General features: G+C 38.0%; 1 protein-coding gene across 3 annotated transcripts in view; it reads left to right on the top strand.

Moving 5' to 3' along the window:
* The window catches only part of rap1gds1 (RAP1, GTP-GDP dissociation stimulator 1), a 93,343-nt gene that overhangs the window by 40,458 nt on the left and 26,525 nt on the right, over positions 1 to 26,360 (top strand). For all 3 annotated transcript variants that reach the window (XM_056462404.1, XM_056462405.1, XM_056462406.1), the window contains 3 exons: positions 8,043 to 8,171; positions 8,763 to 8,888; positions 24,158 to 24,301. In XM_056462404.1, the coding sequence (XP_056318379.1) occupies positions 8,043 to 8,171; positions 8,763 to 8,888; positions 24,158 to 24,301 (399 nt within the window). The remainder of the gene's footprint in view (positions 1 to 8,042; positions 8,172 to 8,762; positions 8,889 to 24,157; positions 24,302 to 26,360) is intronic.

Raw genomic sequence — 26,360 nt, forward strand, 5'->3', positions numbered from 1 at the left:
AACATGACTCATTCTCCATCAGCGAGATCTGCAGGTCCCCCCGCTTGACGTGATTTGGGCTTCAATTTACTGGCAAGAGATCCTCAATGATTTCTGGTTGGCGTCCAGTTCTGCCAAGGCTTGTTTTGTTGTGTTTTCTGATTTGATGCATTCAGCCAGTGCCTTCTGCTCAAATGCTCCTTTCGCTCAGACCAGCTAAGCTCCGGTGGTCGATAAAACCAACAACAGGCAATTATATAGTCGGCAAAAAGCGCTTTGGACTGTCGGCTCTTTGTTAAATGTGATGGAAGGACTCCTGTTGCTTAAATGTTTTAAAGGTTATGTGCTGTATTTCTTTCCTGTATCAAAGCTTTTCTTCATTTCTGCTTTTTTAACGGCTTCTCATACTCAATAACATTTTCTACTTTTTCCCAACGTGTTTTTCTGTCTGGCTTTCTGTCATTTTGCTTGCTTGAATTTCCTGATCAGCATCTGCTTCCTGATGACTTGATGGCATCAGATCCATGTCTTAAAGTACAAGTCAAATCAAAACTAACCATATTGATTTTTGTTAGCTTACATTGCCATTTTGAGGTGAACAGTTCAACTGTTCGTGTCTTTACAAAAAAAAAACAATTGTTTGCCCTTGAAATCTTTAATTGAAATCTGAAAGTGCACTACCTGATCCTTTTTTTAAATATTTTTTTCGGGGTTTTCACCTTTAATTGACAGGACAGTAGAGAGTATTGACAGGAAAGTGTGGAGAGCAGAAAGAGGAGAAGGATTGGCATAGGACCGCGAGGCGGGAATCGAACTCGGGTCGCCGTGATCAACGTGTCGATGCACTAACCACTAAACCACTGGCGCAGACAATTGTTTCTTGTTAAATTGTCAGATTACGTCTGTCTGAGGTAACATATATTAAATATGTTAGCCTCGCCCCTCCAGCTGTCAGTTTTGACAACAAACAGAAATGGGGAGGAGGAGGAGTCTGTTAGCTTGTAATAACTCTCCCCAAACCCACTTACAGATCTTGGCTACTTTACATCCAATCAGCTCGCAGTAGAAAAAACAGGCCACGCCCACTGCTTTCTCATTTAATATTTCGTTTCTCTACGAACTGCGTCACATAACGGAAAAAAAAAATGGTCGCAGCTTTAGGTTCAGGTGGACTGCGCATGAACTGGAATCTGTGATTAATATTTTCTTTTTGTGTGTGTTTTTTGTTTTCACGATATAATTCAGTATAGTAAAGTCAGACCCCTATATTTTTGCGAATATTTTTATTTATTTATTTTTTTGTCTCTTTCTCCGATTTCATTCCCCGGAGCATCTGACATTGTGTACCTCACTCAGGACATTCGTTAGGGCCTCCCCTACCGTAATACACCTAAAACACGGATTGCCGCAAAACTCGTGGAAGTGTTTTCTCTCATCAACAGCAGGGAAAGAGTTAAGCAAATTCATTTATCGATTTGATGCACATCATAATACCAGCCATACATGTAACGCAAAAATAATGTCCTTCAATTCGGTCACGTCCAGCAGCCGTCATTACTGAACCAATCTCCCGTAAATACCTAAAACAATTAATTGCAAACTAAAAGAAATAAGATTTAATTATATGGTTTGGAATTGGATGTTTTATGAGATTGTTTAATTTTCTGCTATTATTTTGCGTTTATTAAAATTAAGAATTTTGCAGGATCGTAAAAATTTGGACTTTTTGTTGATTTTTGTGTTGGATTCAGCAATCAATCAAAATCGTGAAAAACTAGGGGATGTAAAGTAGGCATTTCATTCAGAAAAGGGTTTGGGGGGAGTTATTACAAGCTAACAGACACCACCCCCTCACCATTTCTGTTTGATGTCAAAATGGGGTAGGCTTTATTTTGCACATCATTGACAAATGCTGTGACAGCCTTCAGGTTAACATCAACAGAAGGACCGACACTCCAAACACCAAAGCAAATAATCAGACTTTTATTGTAGATTACCAAAACAAACCTTTTTTTTCAATGGATTAACTTGCACAGATTAATTATTCACTCTAAGAATAACAATGTGAGCTAGAAAAATATACATTGTAAATTACATTGAAACACATTGGAAAAAAATACATTGTAAGTGGTGTTAGTGAGGCCAGCAGGGGGCGCTCAACCTGCGGTCTGTGTGAGTCCTAATGCCCCAGTGTAGTGAAGGGGACACTATACTGTCAGTGAGCGCCGTCTTTCAGATGAGACGTTAAACTGAGGTCCTGACTCTCTGAGGTCATTAAAAATCCCATGCCACTTCTTATAAAGAGTAGGGGTGTAATCCCGGTGTTTTGGCCAAATTCCCTTAATCGGCTCTTACCCATCATGGTCTCCCAATCATCCCCATTCACTAAATTGGCTCTATCACTGTCTCTCCACTCCCCCAATAGTTGGTGTGTGGTGAGCGCACTGACGCTGTTGTCCTGTAGCTGTGGTAGCATCATCCAAGTGGATGCTGCACACTGGTGGTGGTGTGGAGAGATCTCCCCTCATGATTGTGAAGCACGTGGGTGTATGGCCATACACAATATATACGCTATATAAATACACATTACATTACTAAAATACACATTACAAATTTTGATTTCAAGCGAACTCTAAGGCATACTGTTACAATACTGCGGAAAGGGACAGTTCACCCAAAAACTTTAATTCTGCCCCCTATTACTCATCCTCTATACTTGTTCTAAACCTATTTGAGTTTTGTTCTTCTGTCAAACACAAAGGAAGATATACTGAAGAATGTTGGGAACCTGAAGCCATTGACTTACATAGTGTTTTTCTTCATACTATAGATCAGTGTTTCCCAACCCTGTTCCTGGAGGCACACCAACAGTACATATTTTTGATATCTCCCTTACTGACCCATTAACTTTAGGTTTTGGAGTCTCTGGTGATATGATAAGTTGATTCAGGTGTGTTTAATTAGGGAGAGGTTGGAAGTGTGTACTGTCGGTGTGCCTTCAGGAACAGGGTTGGGAAGCACTGCTATAGATGGGGAAAAATGGCTAACAGTTACCAGTGTACTTATTTCTACTTTTTGGTTTAACAGAAAAAAAGAAACTCATAAAGGACTTGGACTTGATGGTGAGAAATGTTGTGTGCACTATAAGTTTAATGGTATGAATTAATTCAGGAAATGAATTTATACATTTTGTGACCTTTATGATTAAAATAAGCAGTGGTCAACTGATATGGATTTTTTTTTCATGGTCAATACCAATTTCTAATAGAGCAGATATGGATTTTTTTCATGCCTGATATCAATATCTTAGAGATTGTGCATTGATTTATTTTTATGGCACCTTTGAAAGCAGAGTGTCTACATATATGTATAGAGAAGAGATGGATTATATCACTTCATTTAATTTAAACTATTATATTATACTAATTATTATACTATACTATTACTTCAGTGAAAATGATTTTGCATGTTTATTAAATCATAAAATATTGTGAAATAATAATTAGATGCATTTAAAAATATATATTTTCAAAATTAAAAACAAAACTAAATTAAAAATGGATTTATTCTTTAGGCAACTTCTTAATTCTTTTATCCTTAATAAAAGCGTCTTTAATCTTTAATAAAAATCCTGTCACTGTAAAAATAATTATATACTTTTAATAAATTGATGTAAAATATTTTCAAAATTTTTAAAAATGAAAATAGAAATACTTTAAGCAATGTTTCTATTGGGGATTCTGCTGTAAGTGTCAGTGAAAGACTGTCCAGAAAACACACACACACAGTAAAATTGTGCACAGTTTTTGCGTTTTTAAGTAGTTAGAGCTTTGTAAATACTTGCGCTCGCCTCCCTCGCCATAGTAATCTACGGCGACATAGCGCATATGAGATAAATGACGTCAGTACATAATAACCGGTTATGATTATTACTGAACCGATCCCGAATTGTCCGAAGAAACAATTAATTTCGACACCCCTATATTACACACATCAAATTTTTTAGATTTTTTTTTTTTTTGGTTTTGTTTTATTTTTATGTTTGTATTGTTTGGGGTTTTATCAAAATCTGCTTCAATCACATCAACAGCTCCTTTAGAAATGTTATGAATACTTATTTCCCCTAATGCAGTGGTTCTCAAACAGAATAATTTCAAGGGGTCGCGAGAGTGATTTAAAAATTGTGTAATTTTCAGTGATTATAATATATATTTTTCAGTATTATAAGTGAAAGCTAATATTTTCAGATTTTTTAAAGATATCACTGATGAATTCATAAAGTATTTAGGACACATTCAGGCAGAATGCATCTTTGCACTTGAAGCGCAGCGCTCAGGAACAGTTTAAAACTGTTGTCATGTCAACTTGCTGCAGTAAACAAAGCCGGCAACGCTTGTCCCGCCTTCGCGCTCTTCTTATTGGCCCACTGCGCTAGACTGAATCATTCAGTCAACGCCTTCTGCCTTCAGATGACAGGAGATGACAACCGCGAAAATGTAAAGCGCTGAAGATGAGAATGAAAACAACACTGACAGATTTAGTTTTAGAAACCAGCTAAAGCTACAAATAATGGCACATCTGATTACTGATCACGTGGTGAATGTTAATCCACCATCTACACTTTTCCAAGAGTGGATAAAAGACTTCCATTGGCTTTAAGTCTGCTATGAAAATAACTAAAGCGTTCACCGTAAAGTCTGTGGGACGGAATTTTCAGGTAACTGTTTGCCACATCTACACATTTTAAGCACGATAAGTTCTGTTTAATCCTTCATTTAATCACCAGACGCTGTCAGCCATGCAAGTGGCAGCTATATGTAAAATTTAACACCACATACACCATCGCAAAAGGGCTTGCACTGACCAAGATTAAACTAATATTGCAGCTCATGAAAAGGCCGGTATTACTATTAAAATGATGTATGGAAAAATAAGGTATATGTCAAAAGTATCTGTGCAATATCAGACACTATCTGTGAGAACACAATACAGTTAACGTATCGTTAACAGATTCATTAATAAATTCATGTCAAGCAGTGCGTGCAGGGCCGGTGAGCGGTTCATCCGTGTATCTTTTGGTCACTCAATTATGCTATAAAAATGTGTTTTCTTGTGATAACGGGATTTCATAGAGACATATTTTCCTCACGCATGCATATATATATATTTATTTGCTTGTTAGTTTCGATTAGTGTTGATTTCAAATCTGTTCATAAAACTTAAAATAAGTTATTTTTATTGTTTGTAAATGCTTTGGTAGTTTGGGGGTCGCGAGTTCTTGACGATCTTACATCAGGGGTCGCTGGCTTAAAAGTTTGAGAACCACTGCCCTAATGTATCAGTTGACCACCAAAAACAAAAAAATCTGTGAAAATCTTCCAAAAGAAAACACACACTGATATAAAAACATTCTTCAAATTGTATTCAAGCTTGATTCACAGCTTGGTTTTATTTCCGAGTATGAAATGTGATGGCTGAGCAGTGCTTTGTTGCGCTGTTGTCTTGATTTATCGTTCACATTTTCAGGTCAAGACTACATTTTCTTTGCTCGTCTCAGCAAAGCACTCTGGAAAAATGAAATCTCAGGGCAGTATATAATGTCACTGCACTTTTACCTACAGCCTTTATTACTTTGAGCTGGAGAATTGGCTGAGTATATCACTGCAGGATATAAACTATAATAATACTCACCCCTTTTTTTAGTTTCGGATGGTTTGCAAAATAAATGAAACGAGTGATAATTAAGATAAAATAGATTTTAGAGTGGCGGCATGGTGGCTCAGTGGTTAGCACTGTCACCTCACAGCAAGATGCTCGCTGGTTCGAGTCCCGGCTGGAACAGTTGTCATTTCTGTGTGGAGTTTGCATGTTCTCCCTGTGTGATCGCGTGGGTTTCCTCCGTGTGCTCCGGTTTCCACCCACAGTCCAAAGACTGCGCCATAGGTGAAATGAGTAACACAGTTTAGTTCCAGCCCTGCTTCAACACACTTACCTGTAGGTTTCAAACAAGACTGAAAGACTTGATTAGTTTGATCAGCTGTGTTTAATTAGGGTTGGAACTAAACTCTGCAGAGCTGCGGCCCTCCAGGAATTGAGTTTGATATCCCAGGTGTATGGGTTGCAGCTGGAAGGGCATCCACTGTGTAAAACATATGCTGCAATAGTTGGCAGTTCATTCCGCTGTGGTGACCCGTGATAAATACGGGACTAAACCAAAGGAGAATGAATAAATGAGTTTCAGTTGATTAAAGGGATCGTTCACCTCCAAAATGAAGTTTATCATTTATTCACCATTACTTGCTCCAAACTGGTTTGAATTTCTTACATCTGTTAAACACAAAGAAGGTAGTTTGAAGAATGCTAAAAAGCAGCTGCGTTCACAATGTTTATTTTTCCTATTATAGAAGTCAATGTCCAACATTCTTCAAAATATCTTCTTTTGGGTTTAACAGAAAAAAAGAAATATAGATTGAGACCTTGTTGAGGGTGGATAAATGGTGAGTAATGGTTTGTTTTTTGTGTGAACATCACTTTACTTTAAATGTCATTTTTTATACCGAAGAAAGAAAGAAATGAACATATAATGAGGGATTTTTATAATCCTGAATTTTCGCCTAATTTCGGAGATCGTTACTGTCCTCCAGAGGTCGCAATATTGTCTTCAAAACTTAAATTAAATACAGCGTTTGCTGCAAAGGCAAGCCAGGATGCAGAAATATAATTGGGTGAACTGGCAGTGGGCTGGTTATAGAGGCCAAAACAAAGACAGACATTTTGAAACAGGACACACATTTTTAAAGAAGAATAAATGAAGTTTCACAAACTAATATATGATATGATTGATATGCGACTGGTCTCTCATCTGTAATCATTAGTAAGCCAATCAGATTATTCCAGACTCACTATAAATAACCCGTCTAGCATCACTCCCTTATCTTTGTTTTTTGAAGAATCCCCCCCATCCACCTTATCTCCCCCTTTACCAGGGGGAGCTCTCGAGAACTACCTCATCTCGGAACTCCTTACATGCTCATTGACCAGGCGGGAGCCCTGGGCTCAATTATCTCCGAACTCAGGGTTCTCTCCCGGTACAGCATGCCCAACCTGCTATTATTATCAAGCAGTATCTAAGTGTGAACTCTTGAACTGTCTGTAGCATCGTTTTCAGATAAACAAGTATGTTCACTCAGTATGTTTCTGAAATATCTGCAAACATATTATGGCATTAATAAGCTTTAAAAGAGTCAAAAACGTACATACAGTTGGAGTCAAAATTATTAGTCCTCCTTTTTTTATTTCTTTTTCAAATATTTCCCAAATGACGTTTAACAGAGCAAGGAATTTTTCACAGTATTTCCTATTATATTTTTTCTTCTGGAGAAAATCTTATTTGTTTTATTTATTTCAGCTAGAATAAAAGCAGTTTTAAAAAAAAAATACATTTTAAGGTCAATATTATTAGCCCCTTTAAGCAGTATTTGTTTTCTATAGTCTACAGAACAAACCACTGTTATACAATGACTTGCCTAATTACCCTAACCTGCCTAGTTAACCTAATTAAGCCTTTAAATGTCACTTTAAGCCAGAGGTGTCCAAACTCGGTCCTGGAGGGCCGGTGTCCTGCATATTTTAGTTCCAACCCCAATTAAACACACCTGAACCAGCTAATCAAGCTCTTTCTAGGTACACTAGAAACTTCCAGATGGGTGTGTTAAAGGAAGTTGGAGCTAAACTGTGCAGGACACCGGCCCTCCAGGACCGAGCTTGGACACCCCTGCTTTAAGCTGTATACTAGTATCTTAAAAAAATATCTAGTCAAATATTATTTACTGTCATCATGGCAAAGATAAAATAAATCAATTATTAGAGATGAGTTATTAAAACTATTATGTTTAGAAATGTGTTGAAAAAAATCTGCTCTCCGTTAAACAGAAATTGGGGGAAAATATACAGGGGGGCTAATAATGCTAACTGTACAGCACGTTTAATAACTGCTATTATGTCACTGTTGTTCAGTAAACTGCCTGAACTGTAATAAATGCTGTGTTTTCTTTCATCTGCAGACTCGTTGCAGGCTCAGCTGATCAGCATGGGTGTGATACCAACACTGGTGCGACTGCTGGGGGTTCATTCCCAAAACACGCCGCTCACAGAAATGTGTCTCATCGCATTCGGCAACCTGGCAGAGCTCGGTGAGATCCCGATTTCATTGTCACATTGGACAACTGCATGCATTATAATACAAGGAAGGTCAGAATTATTAGCCCCCCTTTATATTTTTCTCCCAATTTCTCTTAAACAGAAAGAAGATTTTCCCAACACATTTCTAAACATAATAGTTTTAATAACTCATTTCTAATAACTGATTTATTTTATCTTTGTCATGATGACAGTAAATAATATTAGACTAGATATTCTTCAGGATACTAGTATTCAGCTTAAAGTGACATTTAAAGGCTTAATTAGGTTAAGTTAGGGTAATTAGGAAAGTCATTGTATAACGATGGTTTGTTCTGTAGACAATTGAAAACAAAAATAGCTTAAAGGGCTAATAATATTGACCTTAAAATGGTTTTAAATAAATTAAAGCTGCTTTTATTCTAGCTGAAATAAAACAAATAAGAATTTCTCCAGAAGAAAAGATATTATAGGAAACACTGTGAAAAATGTCTTGCTCTGTTTGAAAAGGACACAAAATTGGCAGGAGTTAATTTAGATTTTAACTGCATATTAGATGATATTTCATAAGGCTGATGCTTCTCTTTTGGATGCTCCTTCATTAGAGTCCAGTAAGGAACAGTTCGCCTCCACGAATATTGCAGAGGAACTGGTGCGGCTCTTCCGAAAGCAGGCGGAGCACGAGAAGAAGGAGATGATCTTTGAGGTTTTGGCGCCTCTCGCTGAGAATGGTGAGAAGCATTAATTAATTATTGGACACTCAATATTTCACAGCGGAATGAACCGCCAACTTATATAGCATATGTTTTACGCTGCGGATGTCCTTTCAGCTGCAACCCAGTACTGGGAAACACCCGTACACTCTCACATTCACACACATACACTACGGACAGTTCAGTTCATTCAATCCACCTAGAGTGCATGTGTTTGGACTGTGGGGGAAACCGGAGCACCCGGAGGAAACCCACGCCAACACGGGGAGAACATGCAAACTCCACACAGAAATGCCAACTGGCCCAGCTGGGACTTGAACCAGTGACCTTCATGCTGTGAGGTGATCGTGCTTACCAATGCGCCACCATGACGCCCAATTTTTTTCTGTGTAGTAAATAAATAAAACTGCTACTTTTTAAATTCAATAGCATAAACAACATACAGGCTAATTTACATATTTCACAGTCATACTAGGAAATCATTTTTAATACAATACAACACATTTTACTCTGATGTCACTCTGATATGCCGTTATAATGAGTACATTCACTGAGTGGTTCAGTCACTGTGTTTAATCCTGTGCATCTGGATGCGAATTAGAGGGGGGTTTGGACGGATTGACTCCCCTAATTAATGCTTAATCCCCCTGAGTGATGTCAAAAAGCTGTATGGGGGGTTCAGTCCTTTAATACTGAGAAATATTTCACTCTGATATGTATTTTAAATAATAAGGTTGATAATTAAAATAATAGATAATACAGTGTTTCCTCTAGGATTTTTTTCCAGCTGTGGAAGTAGACTCTGTTGGGCCTTTTACACAGATCTACCAACTACCTGTGGCATTATTTCAGTGACAAATGTTGTGGGCGCAGTATTAGAAGTCCAGAGTAGGCATGGGCCGGTATAAGATTCTGACGGTATGATAACCTTGGATAAAAATATCACGGTTTCACGGTATTACGGTATTGTGATTACTGCTCTAAAATAGATTCTTTTTAAATGTCTTAGTAAAAAACAAAACAAAATTCCCCCTTTGAAAACAATATATTTTATTCATTTTTTATTTATAATTATTTTTTGGGGGTTTTCACCTTTATTTGAGGGACAGTAGAGAGTGTTGACAGGAAAGCATGGGGAGCAGAGAGAAGGGAAGGATAGGCATAGGACCGCGAGGTGGAATCAAACTTGAACTCCTCCACCTGGGGTAAGGACTTTCCTCCAAACTGGAGATGGCAGACCCCCTTTTTCCGATGGAGCACCATGGCCTCAGACTTGAAGGTGCTGATTCTCATCGCAGCCGCATGACACTCGGCAGCAAACCGCCCCAGTGCATGCTGAAGGTCCATGTTCGAAGAAGCCAACAGAACGACATCGTCTGCAAATAACAGAGATGAAATCCTGTGCTCCCCGAACCGGACCCCCTCAAGCCCAAGGCTACGCTTTGAAATTCTGTTCATAACTTTGAAAACTGTGTAATATCCACAGGTAATTTTAAAATAAACATAGCGAAAGGTTCGTTAAGACTTACATTTTCGCTGGACTCTGGAGACAGCCGTGATGATGAGGGGAGCGCTGAGTAAACTGTAGATAGATGAAAACCCGAATGCTCCTCCATGACATTGGGGCTGCAAGTGATGTCTGGGTAAAAAACAAAACAAAATTCCCCCTTTGAAAACAATATATTTTATTTATTTTTTTATTTATAATTATTTTTTCTGGGTTTTCACCTTTATTTGATAGGACAGTAGACAGTGTTGACAGGAAAGCATGGGGAGCAGAGAGAAGGGAAGGATCGGCATAGGACCGCGAGGTGGAATCAAACTCAGGTCGCCGTGAGCACTGGAGTGCATGTGTCGACGCACTAACCACTACACCACTGGTGCCGACATATTATATTTTTTGAAAGATTTAAAATAGGTTGGAGCAATCATGACAGGCTAAATAATGGAAATCAATCACTGACTTCTGTCTTTTTTTAGTTTAAAAAACAAAAACACTACATTTATTTACAATTTAATACGGCATCTTCAGATATCTTTTCTGCTGGAGATACTGTTGTCCTAAAAAACAAAAACAAATGTAAATAAAAAAATCTTACACATACCTTAGGAACGGTATTACAGAAAGTTTTGGCGGTTTTAAAACATTGACTTATCCAAACCACGGTATACCTTAAAAACGGTTATCGTCCCATGCCTAGTCAAGAGCGCATTCATGTAATATGAGCATGCGAATCTCTTTGCTTGCTCGCCGATTTCCTCTGTTCGTGCACAAAAGTTCTTGCGCGTCCTCAAATATACGCTGCTCAAGTGCAGATTATGTTGTGCGCTCTTAAATAAACACTGCTGAAGTGCGATTTAGTGTATTTATTTAACAAGTATGTCTCCAACATTCATTAGATTTGCTAGGAATATTTAAGAATTTCTCCTATAGACCTACCAAGCGGCATTAATGCATCCTGAAGTACCGTGTTCATCTTAAAGAGCCCATATTATACATGAAATAGGGTCATATGTAGGTTGTAAGGGTCTCCAACAACAGTCTAATATGCATGCAAGGTCAAACAACACTTTCATGGTCTTATAATCTCCATTTATTTTTACCTAATTATCCCAGCGACTCCCATATTCAAATGAACTCCACATATTCATTTGTTCCCAACCCCCTCCTCAGCGCGAAGCTAATCTGCGCTGATTGGACCAATGACAGCCTGCTGCGATTGGTCGACAGTGACAGGCTTCAGCGCGAGACAGAGTGAAACGCCCAGCTACTAATCAACAATATAAAAGTAGTCACAGTGCATACACGCTTCATAGTGTAAGGCTTTTTTCACACACACACACACACACACACACACACACACACACACACACACACACACACACACACACACACACACACACACACACACACACACACACAACCCTCCTCAGAAGAACTGGGCAGATCGACGTGAGTCTCCTGTCTCCTAGCCGTCACACACTCGACCTGCTCTTTTTCTCACACACACACACACACACACACAAACACAAACACACAAACATCACGCTCCTCCTCAGAACTAGGGAGATCGACACGAGTCTCCTGTCTCCTAGCTTACGATGGCCATAGCAACGACGAACGGCAGTGGAACGCAAGCTCACAAAAGCATTTAACCTTAAATCCGTAAACAAAGCGGCACGCGTCGCGTTTTTAACGTGGCTTGCATGTGATAAGAGAATATAAAGAGTAACCGCGTGTACTGTACCAGGTTAACAAGTAACAAAACACAATTAAATACATAATTTGCAAGCTAGAGTAAACGAGGCAACAATTTTAATCGCACTTACTTACACTAGTGAATAAACCTCAACCACTGACTCTTCACAGTTTCATCTTTGGGTAGAGACTGTCAATATTATCCATCTGAGCACAGCGTGACTTCATTCGACCGGCGGCGTCTGTGTGTGTGTGTCTAGTGTTTTTTTCTGTGTTAGTGGGCGGGGCCGCAGGTTTCAAATCTCCTGGGTTTGCACGCGTAACTACTGGCGAGGCTTGTGTTTCGTAGCCGCGTCATCACGAAACACCTAATGACTCGTTATCAAGACGACTCGTTTGAAGCACTATGAGTCGACTCTTTTATAGATGAATCAATAATTTTAAACACTGTACACTTACAGATTTAAGCCTTAGCTGGATATTTCACTTCACTTAGAGCTGTGTGACACACTACATGGAAGGGCATTTTCAAAAACCCATAATATGGGCTCTTTAACTGAAAGCTTCGCCGTGTTTCCTAGCGTCACGCATCACGCACCTGTCAGTCAGTCACCATGTTACCTTAAAGGGTAAAGAAATGACGCACAGCACTACTATGATTACAGAGAAGGTCGCGCTGTTATAATTCACTTAACTTTTTAACACGTTTCGGTGAGATTATAAGCCGCTATTAAAAAAACAACAACGACTGAACGTCTTGAATGAGAAGTAATGTAGCAGTGGCGGGGTGAATTTTGGTGTGGCGCCCCGCCATGGAAGAATGAATGTAGTGGAAACCATGTAATATAATATACATTTGACCACCTCTAAAACCACTGTGAAAGGATAATCACGCCAATCACTCTATTCTAGGAAAAAGTCTGAAATTGGATGTTCAAGAGCACTGATAGACATCGTGTTCACAAGACATTGTTTTCTCGTAAAATAGTTGTTTGTATCTACATTTAGCCTGAAAGTAAAGTCAAATTACATGCATAATAACGTTTGTATTACTGACCTACAGTAATATCTGAAATACAGTAGCTAATCAGAGAATACTGTAGGTCAGAATACACTAAATATCCCTCAAAACACTGAAAACATAAATACGTCTCATTAATAAACTAGATGTAATTAAAAATAAATGCATAAATGACTGAAGCATGTATTACACAAACTAACCGAAAAAAAGTTGACCCCCCCCCCCAGATTGTGGGTGTATAATTCGCACACTGCTGTGCATCAATGTATGATATAGTTAATGCCACATGCACTGTAATGTGTTTTATATCATCATCATCATCATCATCATCATCATTTTCATCCGCTTATCCGGGGCCGGGTCGCGGGGGCAGCAGTCTTAGGAGAGAACTCCTGACTTCCCTCTCCCCAGACACTTCCTCCAGCTCTGCCAGGGGGATCACGAGGCGTTCCCAGGCCAGCCGAGAGACATAGTCCCTCCAGCGTGTCCTGGGTCTTCCCCAAGGCCTCCTCCCGGTGGGACATGCCTGGAACACCTCCCTAGGTAGGCGTCCTGGAGGCATCCGAAACAGATGCCCGAGCCACCTCAGCTGACTTCTATTGATGTGGAGGAGCAGCGGCTCTACTCTGAGCTCCTCCCAGGTGACAGAGCTCCTCACCCTGTCTATAAGGGTCACCCTACGAAGGAAACTCATTTCAGCCGCTTGTATCCGAGATCTTGTCCTTTCGGGCATGACCCAAAGCTCATGAGCATAGGTGAGAGTAGGAATGTAGATTTGCCTTTCGGCTCAGCTCCTTCTTTACCACAACGGACCGGTACATCGACCGCATTACTGCTGCACCGATCCACCTGTCGATCTCACGCTCCATCCTTCCCTTACTCATGAATAAAACCCTAAGATACTTGAACTCCTCCACCTGGGGTAAGGACTTTCCTCCAACCTGGAGATGGCAGACCCCCTTTTTCCAGTGGAGCACCATGGCCTCGGACTTGGAGGTGCTGGTTCTCATCCCAGCCGCATGCACTCGGCAGCAAACCGCCCCAGTGCATGCTGAAGGTCCATGTCCGAAGAAGCCAACAGAACGACATCGTCTGCAAATAACAGATGAAATCCTGTGCTCCCCGAACCGGACCCCCTCAAGCCCAAGGCTACGCTTTGAAATTCGGTTCATAACTTTGAAAACTGTGTAATATCCACAGGTAATTTTAAAATAAACATAGCGAAAGGTTCGTTAAGACTTACATTTACGCTGGAGACAGCCGTCATGATGAAGGGAGCGCTGAGGAAACCGTAGATAGATGAAAACCTGAATGCTCCTCCATGACATTGGGGCTGCAAGTGATACAAGTGTTTCTGTAGCAAAGAACTGCGCATATGCAGATATTATAACAGTCTATTGATAAACACACACCTTGTACTCTCGCTCTGCACAGCTGTGGTTTGCTGATTAAATGAAAAACATGTTGAAACCGAAGGAGCGGAAGTCTGCTGCCGTTTTCACATCAAATTTAAAGGAGACGGAAGCGATAATTTAGTAGTGTAAAGTTCATGAGCAAGTCACAAAACTTTAAGGGGGGCTGAATAGAAATATAGGAGGCTAAAGCGACGCCCTTGCTGTTTTATAATTTTACCTGAGCGTTTCAGCAGAGACATCCTTCAGTTGATTTGTTGTGATCTTCGAAAAACTCCCACGAAATGTTCTCACAGATGCTGCGGTCGTCAGGGGGCGGGGGATGGCGCAAGTTAAACAAAAATGCACCGATTGCAACAAATTAAGATGCAAGTTACAAAAAACATTTGGTATACAATCTAAAGGGACGCGAATACACATAAATTAGGGAAGTCTATTCAGCAAAACAAGTGAGTGTACCGAGGGTATACGCAATAATTAATCCTGAGAAGTCGTAAAACCCGAACATCTCCTGGCAAAAAAGTAGGCATACGGAGTATACGTGCGTATAGACCCGACTACACCACTCTACTTATTTTGATTATTGCTTTGAAGGAAAAGCAGTGTTTCTATTTGACAGCTGGTGTGTTTCTCCTCCCCGATGTCAATATGTGCATGAGCAAAGCACATGTTGAGCTTGCTGTTCATGCGTTGAGGCACTTCAGTGTCTGATCAGTGTTAGATATGTATCTGCATGTTGGCAGACCCACTGACCTACTGACTGACTGACTCAAAGCTTCTCCTCCAGCTGTGAGACACACACACACACACACACACACACACACACACACACACACACACACACACACACACACACACCTGTTGTGCATGGAAACCAGACACTCCGTCAAATCAATGTGCATGTGTTTGCAGCTGCTTTTGGGTTTGAGAGCTTGATCATGAGCCAACAAAGTAAGGTCAGATTGTCTTATACGTTTTCTAGATTTTCTACGTGGTTCTAGCCGTTTGAGCTTAATCAACATCGTGAGCGTAAACCGCATCTTCTATTTCTAATAGCTTGCTTTCCCACATTTTTGATTATTCATTACTTTTTCAGTTTCAGTTTTTCTTTCTTTAGTGGAAGGGGACCAACAATTTTGTCCACGTCTGTATATATACAGTGGTGTGAAAAAGTGTATGCCCCTTACTGATTTCTTTTTTGCATGTTTGTCACACTTTAATGTTTTATTAGTACTTCTTTCTTTGTATTTGTATGCGATTAAATCAAATGTGGCAATAAATTAATCTAATTAATTACAATGAAACTGCAAAATACATTTGGCTAAAAAATATACCTCCAAAATAAAAATGAAAGCCATTATTGTGTTACATTTTGGAGCAACAGATCAGTGTTCATCTCCCGACTGAATCGTTTGAGTGAATGATTCAGTGAATCATTCATTATCTGTCAATTTCATGTATTTATTACAAAACATTGTTTAAAGGGTTAGTTCACCCCCCAAAAATTAATTTCCTCACTATTTACTCACCTGCAAGAGGTTTTAAACCTTGTGTTGAACACAAAAGGAGATGTTTTGAGGAAGCTATTGACTTTTACAGCATGAAAAACAAATGCTAAAATAGTCAATAGGTTTGAAACACTTTTCAAAATATCTTCTTTTATGTTCGACAAAAGACAGAAACAAGTAACGGGAGAGTAAATGATGACAGAACTTTAATTTTTGAGAGAATAATATGTATATATATATATATATATATATATATATATATATATATATATATATATATATATATATATATATTCTCAATAAGAGTGATTAGGGTATTAAAGGCAAAAAATTTAATAATAAATAATAAAAATAAAAAAAAATAATAAAAAAACTGTAAAAAAAATGTTTACTTCAGCGTCCAAACCTGCCAAACAGAGTATCCCAAAGCAAAATCTGTCTTATTTGGTGATGTAAACATACAGTATGTTTCTCTGGTTTAGTGAATTATTAATTAATTATGACTATGAAGATTACATTTTTCATTCCATCATCCAACCCTGCCATATAGTGTATCTCAAAGCTAAATTTTAGCCTTATTTGGTGATGTAAACATGCTAAATTTGTCTCTGGTTGAGTGAATTATTAATTAATTGAGATTATGAAGATTTAATTTTTTTATTTCATCGTCCAAACCTGTCAAACGGAGTATCATAAAGCAAAATCTGTCTTATTTGGTGATGTAAATGTACAGTATGTGCCTCTGATTTAGTGAATTATTAATTAATTAGGGCTATGAAGATTACATTTTTTAATCCGTCATCCAACCCTGCCATATAGTGTATCTCAAAGCTAAATTTTAGCCTTATTTGGTGATGTAAACATGCTAAATTTGTCTCTGGTTGAGTGAATTATTAATTAATTGAGATTATGAAGATTTAATTTTTTATTTCATCGTCCAAACCTGTCAAACGGAGTATCACAAAGCAAAATCTGTCTTATTTGGTGATGTAAATGTACAGTATGTGCCTCTGATTTAGTGAATTATTAATTAATTAGGGCTATGAAGATTAAATTTTTCATTCCATCATCCAACCCTGCCATATAGTGTATCTCAAAGCTAAATTTTAGCCTTATTTGGTGATGTAAACATGCTAAATTTGTCTCTGGTTGAGTGAATTATTAATTAATTGAGATTATGAAGATTAAATTTTTTTATTTCATCGTCCAAACCTGTCAAACGGAGTATCATAAAGCAAAATCTGTCTTATTTGGTGATGTAAATGTACAGTATGTGCCTCTGATTTAGTGAATTATTAATTAATTAGGGCTATGAAGATTAAATTTTTTAATCCGTCATCCAACCCTGCCATATAGTGTATCTCAAAGCTAAATTTTAGCCTTATTTGGTGATGTAAACATACTAAATTTGTCTCTGGTTGAGTGAATTATTAATTAATTGAGATTATGAAGATTTAATTTTTTATTTCATCGTCCAAACCTGTCAAACGGAGTATCACAAAGCAAAATCTGTCTTATTTGTTGATGTAAACGTACTATATGTGTCTTTGGTTTAGTGAATTATTAATTAATTAAGATTATGAAGATTTAATTATTTATTCCGTAGTCCAAATCTGCAACAGTCTATCTCAAAGCAAAATTTTAGCCTTATTTGGGGATGTAAACATGCTAAATTTGTCTCTGGTTGAGTGAATTATTCATTAATTAAGATTACATTTTTTTATTTCATCGTCAAAACCTGCAAACAGAGTATCTCAAAGCAAAATCTATCTCATCTGGTGATGTAAATGTACCATATGTCTCTGGTTAAATGAAGACACAGTCTACAATTAGGCAGATGTGTGTGTTTTCTGTGTTTGGCTAATAAGTGTTATCTCCCTGCGTTCCTTAAATAGGCCTGTAGGTTGTGTTACAGCTGCGATCTGGACTCGCTTTTTTGAAGATCCGCATGTTGTGCTCAGCTGCTCTTTTTGTCTGCGAGCTCGTCTGAGAATGTGAAGCGACAGTCACATGTGTGTCTGAAAGAAAGCTGTGTGAATGAGTGCGTGTTTGGAAACGGCAGTGTTGGTGTGTGTGTTGTCTCATATTCATGCAAGGAAGTCAAAAGCATCATTGTAAGGAACTTAAAGTCGGTAAGACACAGAATTGAATATAGACTTGACCGTTGTTTACACAGGCGAAATTTTGCATTTATTTTTAAACCCAGAATTGTGACTTTCTTGTCAAAACTTGCTGTAATAATTAGAATAAAAATAAGTAAAATATTAATAAAAAAAAGAGTTATGAATCAAATCATCAAATATTAATAAACAATCTAACTAAGTTTTACACACTAAATATATTTTAGTACAATTTTGTAATGTTTTATTTTCTCGAAATATAAATAAAGTTAAATAACAATAAAATAAAAAAATTAACTAAGAATTAGTTTTACATTTTAAATATATATTTGAGTAATATTTTGTAATTTTTAGAATACTGAAAGTACGTTTTTGAGAATATTCTTTATTTTCTCTCTAAATATAAATAAAATAAAACAATAAAATATTGATATAAATTCGATTGTAGGAATTAGTTTTACATTTTCAAAATATTTTAAGTAACTTTTGTGTTTTTGAGTACTAAAAACACAACATTTTGAGAATAATCTTTATTTTCTCTCTAAATATAAATAAAATGATAAAATATTAATACAAAATTAACTAAGAATTAGTTTTACATTTTAAATATATATTTGAATGATATTTTGTAATTTTTAAAATACTAAAAACACAACATTTTAAAAATGATCTTTATTTTCTCTATAAATATAAATAAAATAAAATAATAAAATATTAATACAAAATTAACTAAGAATTAGTTTTACATTTTACATATATAATTCAGTAATATTTTGTAATTTTTAGAATACTGAAAATACGTTTTTAAGAATGATCTTTATTTTCTCTCTAAATATAAATAAAATAATAAAATATTGATATAAATTTCACTGTAGGAATTAGTTTTACATTTTAAAGATATTTTTTGTAACATTTTGTGTTTTTGAGTCCTAAAAACAACATTTTGAGAATATTCTTTATTTTCTCTCTAAATATAAATAAAATTAAAAAATATCAATACAAAATTAACTAACAATTAGTTTTACATTTTAAATATATTTTAGCAAATTTTTGCATTTTTGAGAATGTTATTTATTTTACAGTCATTTTCATTTTTGTATAAACATTTCCTCGTTTTGAGGGTTTATATTTGGCATTTTAATTAGTCTTTTAAAATATACATGTATTTTTATATGTGTAATATTTTTGAGCTAGTTTTTTTTATGTATATGCACTAACATAACTACTTAGTAACTTCTTAAAGTAATTTAATTCATAAATGAACTGACTTATATGTTACTTTGGCACCTGTCTTAAAAACAATGATGCACTTAAAGAATGTTGTGTTTTACTGCATTTCCCCCATGCTTTCTTGTATTTTGTTTTCTCCCATTTTCAGATTATTTAAAAGTTTTTAACCTAAACATTAATTTATTTAATCTTTTAACAGCCCATTCTGCCGTGTATTAATGACCACAGTGTACTCATCTTCTGATGGCTACTTCCAGCAGGATAACCCACCATGTCATAAAGCACGAATCATCTCAGACTGGTTTCTTGAACATGACAATGAGTTCACTGTACTCAAATGGCCTCCACAGTCACCATATCTCAATCCAATAGAGCACCTTTGGGATGTGGTGGAACGGGAGATTATGTGCAGCTGACGAATCTGCAGCAACTGCGTGATGCTATCATGTCAATATGGAGCAAAATCTCTGAGGAATATTTCCAGTACCTTGTTGAATCTATGCCATGAAGGATTAAGGCAGTTCTGAAGGCAAAAGGGGGTCCAACCCAGTACTAGTAAGGTGTGCCTAATAAAGTGGCCGGTGAGTGTAGTCTTAAAAGTGGAACGTCTAAAAGGAATGTGAAGTGCGTAAATCCCTGACTTTGTACATGAAGGATCAGAGAGAGCGAGTGTGAGAGATGGAGAGCTGTGTGTGTGTGTGTGTGTGTGTGTGAAAAAGAGCCGCTTTGCCTGTTATCATTCAGAGCACAGTGCTGCCATCCCATACTGCCTGTCTCCACGACAACGGCCTACTTACAGACACTACACAACACTGCAGGCTGAGCTCAGTGTGTGCAATTCAGAGAGTGTGTGTGTGCAGTGTGTATGCATGCATGCGTGTGATTGTGTGTATGCATTCATGTGTGAGTGTGTATACGCGTGTGTGTTTGTGTATGTATGTATGTATGAATGAGAGCATGTGTGCAGGTGATTGTGTGTATGTATGCATGTGAGTGTGTGTATATGTGTCTGAATGTGTTTGTCTGAATGCATGTGTGTGTGAGTTTGTGTTTTTGTGTATGTGAGTGTGCTTGTGTGCATTTGTGTGTGCTTGTGTGTTCCTGTGCAGGTGCATATTTGTGTGTGCGTGTGTGTGCGTGTGTGTGTGTGTGTGTGCGTGTGCGTGCGTGCGTGCATGCGTGTGTGTGTGTGTTTGTCTATATGCGTGCATGTGAGTGTGTGTGTGAGCATGTGTGTATAAATGTGTGTGTGAAATTTTCTGTATGCAAACATGTAAGTGTGTATATCTGAATGCGTGGGGCTGTGTGAGTTTGTATGCGGGCGTGTGTGTGTGTGTGATTGTGTGTCTGCGCACATGTGTGTGTTTGTGTAGTGTAGTTTGCATATAGACTGTGAGTGTGTAGAGTGCGCACATATAGAGTGTGTGTATAAAGCACGTGTGTGCGTATAGACTGTGTGTATAGAGTGCATACTGTATGTGTGTACATATTTTGTGTGTGTGTGCGCACGCCTGTGAATGTGAATGTGCAATATGAGTGTGTGTTTAGGTGATTATGCGTGAGTATAAGTGTTTGAGTGCTTGTGCATATGTGAGTGTGTATGTCTCTGCATGTGTGTGGGTGGGAATGAGTGTGTTTGTTTGCATGCAAGTGTGTTTGAGTGCTCGTGAGTACATGTGTTTGTGTGTATGTATCTGCATGTGTGTGCCTGGATATGTGTGTGTTTGTGTGCATGTGAGTCTGTTTGAGCGTGCATAAGTATGTGTGTGCGTTTGTGCGTACATGTGAGTGTGTGTACTGTATATGTGTGTGATTATAGAGCGCTAAAGAAGGTGAGCAGTGTTGAACCTTTGCACTGCAGGCGTCTCCTCATCGTCAGCCAGATCTGAGTGAGCAGGCCATATGTCTGCTTCAGTCTGACCTCACTTCCCCTCCTCTTCACTTCTAGTATCTGCTTGACCAGATTGTTATCCTGCATCTGATGAGTCCATGCAAACTATACGTGTTTATATTTAGGAAATCATGTCATGATATAATGTCTGTTACATCACGGTGGCTGGTTTACTGTTTTTGGGTCAGAGAATTATGTAATTCACTTGTTTATGTATTGAAGAGGCATTTATGAAATATGGTGTATGGATCAGTGTCAACTAATATTTACTCCTGTGATCAGTGCAGTATATAAATGAACATTTATTTACAGTTGTTAAAAACATAAATATAGCCTTATTTATTTATGATTATAATATGTATTTCTTATATAAACCATGGCAAAAACGATTCAAAAATGTATCCTAAACGTATTCAGACCTGCTTATTTTATTTTATGAAAGCATTGAAACTGAAAAGGATTATTTATATACAAGGCTGTGGTTAGACTTTGGAATGCTGATATTAAAATAATGCAATTTAATGATCCATAAAAGATCAGATATGCTCAAAGTTTGTTAAATAACACAAAATTGGTACATTAGACCTTTGTAATGCTGGGACATCTTTAATTAAATGATGTTGAAAAAGATTATATTTTCACAATTTGTTAAAATCAAACAACATTTATTTGTTTTTTATTTTACTAATGAAGCAGGACTCAAACTCAAACCAGCGATCAGCTAACCACAGAATCATTCCACATAGCCCCACCCTAAATGACTGATAACCCCTCCCTAAATGACTAATAACCCCTTCCTAAATAACCGATAACCCCTCCATAAATAACTAATAACCCCTCCCTAAATAACTAATAGCCCCTCCCTAAATTACTGAAAGCCCCGCCCTAAATGACTGATATTCCCTCCCTAAATTACTGATATTCCCTCCCTAAATGACTAATAACCCCTTGCTAAATAACCGATAACCCCTCCATAAATAACTAATAACCCCTCCCTAAATGACTAATAGCCCCTCCCTAAATAACTGAAAGCCCCGTCCTAAATGACTGATATTCCCTCCCTAAATGACTGATATTCCCTCCCTAAATGACTGATAACCCACCTTAAATTACTGAAATCCCTGCCCTACATGACTGATAACCCCTCCCTAAATTACTTATAACCCCACCCTAAATTACTGAAAGCCCTACCCTAAATGACTGATAACCCCTCCCTAAATGATTAATAACCCCTTTCTAAATAACCAATAACCCCTCCCTAAATGACTAATAACCCCTTTCTAAATAACCAATAACCCCTCCCTAAATGACTAATAACCCCTCCCAAAATGAGTAATAGCCCCTCCCTAAATTACTGAAAGCCCCGCCCCAAATGACTGATAACCCCTCCCTAAATGACTGATAACCCCTCCCTACACTACTGATAACCCCTTCCTAAATGATGTATAACCTCTCCCAAATTACTGAACCCCAGACCTAATTGACTGATAGCCCCTCCCTAAATGACTGATAACCCCCTTGAATTACTGAAAGCCCACCCTGAATGACTTGTAGCTTCTCCCTAAATGACTGTAACCCCTCCCTAAATTACTGAAAACCCAGCCCTAAATTATTGATAACCCCTCCCTAAATTACTGATATCCCCTACCTAAATGACTGATAAACCCCTTGAATTACTGAAAGCCTGCCCTAAATGACTGAAAGCCCCTCCCTAAATATCTGAATGCCCCTCCCTAAATGACCAATAACCCCTCCCTAAATGACTGACAGCTCTGCCCTAAAGGACTAATAGCCCCGCTCTAAATTCCAAGACATTGCTTGTTACCAGAAGTGATGAAATGTCATTTTGAGGGGGGTTATGATGTTTGTTGTTAGATTGATTATTTGTAATATTAATTTTACTGAAAGCCCCACCCTAAATGACTGATAACCCCTCCCTAAATTACTGAAGGCCCCGCCCTAAATGACTGGTAACTCCCCTTAAATGACTGAAAGCCACTTTCTAAATGACTGATAACCCCTCCCTAAATTACTGAAAGCCTGCCCTAAATTACTGATAACCCCTCCCTAAATTACTGAAGGCCCCGCCCTAAATGACTGGTAACCCCCCTTAAATTACTGAAAGCCCCTTTCTAAATGACTGATAACCCTCCTCTAAATTACTGAAAGCCTGCCCTAAATGACTGATAACCCCTCCCTAAATTACTGAAGGCCCCGCCCTAAATGACTGGTAACTCCCCTTAAATGACTGAAAGCCACTTTCTAAATGACTGATAACCCCTCCTCTAAATTACTGAAGGCCCCGCCCTAAATGACTGGTAACCCCCCCTTAAATTACTGAAAGCCCCTTTCTAAATGACTGATAACCCTCCTTAAATTACTGAAAGCCTGCCCTAAATGACTGATAGCCCCTTCCTAAATGACAGATAGCCCCTCCCTAAATGACCGATAGCCCCTCCCTAAGTGACTAATAGCCCCGCCCTAAATGATTGATAGCCCCACCCTGAAGTACTGATAGGCCCTTCCTAAATTACTGACAGCTCTAAAGGACTAATAGCTCCGCCCTGAAGACATTCCATGTGACCAGAATTCGAAGGGGGTCATTTCGAGGGTGGATGGAAGGTTATGATATCTGATGAAAGATTATGATTATTTGATGAAATATTTGGGAAATAATGAAGTGCCCAGATACATTGTTTATCACATGCACTACATATAAAATGACATATTCAACTTACAGTTCATTGTCATCCAGCATGAGAGCCTGCTTCTCGGAGCAACGTTGGTTTGCCTTCTGGATCTGATTTTCGTTTTTTGGTCTCTGTGTGGTGTCAGTATGTGCTGCGAAACCCCTGTGAGAGCTGAAGGCTGTGATGTGATCTTCTCCCTGTGTGTGTGTGTGTCAGATGTGATCAAGCTCCAGCTGGTGGATGCTGGCCTGGTGGAGTGTCTGCTGGAGGTGGTGGCGCAGACGGTGAACAGCGAGCGTGAGGAGGACGCAGCTCAGCTCAAGACCGCCTCAGACCTCATGGTGCTGCTGCTGCTCGGAGGTACAGCAACTCACAACACACTTTCCCTTGATGCTTTGCCTGAAAATGTGTTAAACTGTGTCGTGAACTAGGCCAGAGATGGGCAGACCTGGTCCTGGATGACCGATGTCCTATAGAGTTTAGCTCCAACCCTAATCAAACACACCTGCCTATAGATTTGTAAACCGTAGAAATACTCGAGTAGGTGCTGCATTTGAATTTGAATTTAGCACACGACCTTTATAAAAGTACGTTCTATAGATTTCTTTCTTCTGCTGAACACAAAACAAGATATTCCCAAGTCCCAATTCACACTATGTTAACTACAGGCTTGTTACCTGCCTATTATTAAGATGTGAACTGTTTACTAGTAGTTATAATGTATCTTATTCTTTATAACTAATAATCCTGCCCAAAACCTAAACCCAACTACTACCTTACTGACCCTCAATAAGCTATTAGTCAGAAGCTAGCTCTCACATGGTCACCCACTGAAGCTAAGCAGGGCTGCGCCCGGTCAGTACATGGATGGGAGACCACATGGGAAAGCTAGGTTGCTGCTGGAAGTGGTGTTAGTGAGACCAGTAGGGGGAGCTCAACCTGTGGTCTGTGGTCCTAACGCCCCAGTATATTGATGGGGACTCTATACTGCTCAGTGAGCACAGATGAGACTAAACGTTCTACACAGTATGAATGTGAGTAGTACGACTGTAACTCGGGACATACTACATTTGCCATTTGTCATTATCATGTGACCTAACCCCGTCAGTTTCGTCGCTTTACTCCCATTTATGAATTCTCTTGCAGTGCATCATGGGATAACGCAATGTCCATCAGATGCACACTTCAGAAACTCATCACATCTTGCACTTCTCGGATACTATTTTTTTTTTTATTTGGACATACTACTTGGCTCACATACTATTTTCAGCATATATTGTAGTATCCGCTTGTTAAGTTTGACGTCACGTGAAGCGGCTTCTGGGACCAAATGCTCTATCAAACTGTATTGGGAGGCTCAACAATGGTTTACAAAGTGATGTAATACTTTCGAAAATCACAATCGCAATATACAGTTGAAGTCAGAATTATTAGCCCCCCTTTGATTTATTAATTTTTTTCCCTAATGATGTTTAACAGAGCAAGGAAATTTTCACAGTATGCCTGATAATATTTTTTCTTCTGGAGAAAGTCTTTTTTGTTTTGTTTTAGCTAGAATAAAAGCGATTTTTAGTTTTTTAAAAAACATTTTAGGTACAAAATTATTAGCCCCCTTGTCGGCACCAGTGGTGTAGTGGTTAGTGCGTCGACACATGCACTCGACCCGAGTTCGATTCCCATCTTGCGGTCCTATGCCGATCCTTCCCCTCTCTCTGCTCCACATGCTTTCCTGTCAATACTCTACACTTTCACGTCCATTAAAGGTGAAAACCCTGAAAAAATAATAATTTAAAAAAATAATAAAAAATGTATTAGCCCCTTTAAGGTATATTTTTTTCGATAGTCAACAGAACAAACCATCTTTATACAATAACTTGCCTAATTAACCTACACTGAAAAAAATGATTCAAGGATGATTCCTTGGATTTACTAAATTTTTTTACGTTAAGTGGTTGTAAACAATTTATTTGAGCTGAATTTAAACAAACAAATTAAGTTAAACAGTGCTCAATTTAATTTGTTTGTTTAAATTCAACACAAATAAATTGTTTGCAACAGTTTTGCATGCAACACTTTTTTCAGTGTAGTTAAGCCTTTAAATGTCACTTTAAGCTGTATAGAAGTGTCTTGACATATCTAGTCAAATATTATTTACTGTCATCATGACAAAGATAAAATAAATCAGTTATTAGAAATTAGTTATTAAAACTATTATGTTTAGAAATGTGTTGAAAAAAAATCTGCTCTCTGTTAAACATAAATTGGGGGAAAAAATAAACAGGGGGGCTAATAGTTCTGACTTAAACTGTATATATGGTCCATGCCTAATATTTGATGGCCAGAAAGTGGTACAATTTTTGATAAATTGTTAAAATATTGGTGTTTAAGTCCAGAGACTGACGTGTACACCATGATTTTA

This window comes from Danio aesculapii, chromosome 7 (assembly GCF_903798145.1).
Source record: "Danio aesculapii chromosome 7, fDanAes4.1, whole genome shotgun sequence".
Lineage (NCBI taxonomy): Eukaryota > Metazoa > Chordata > Actinopteri > Cypriniformes > Danionidae > Danio > Danio aesculapii.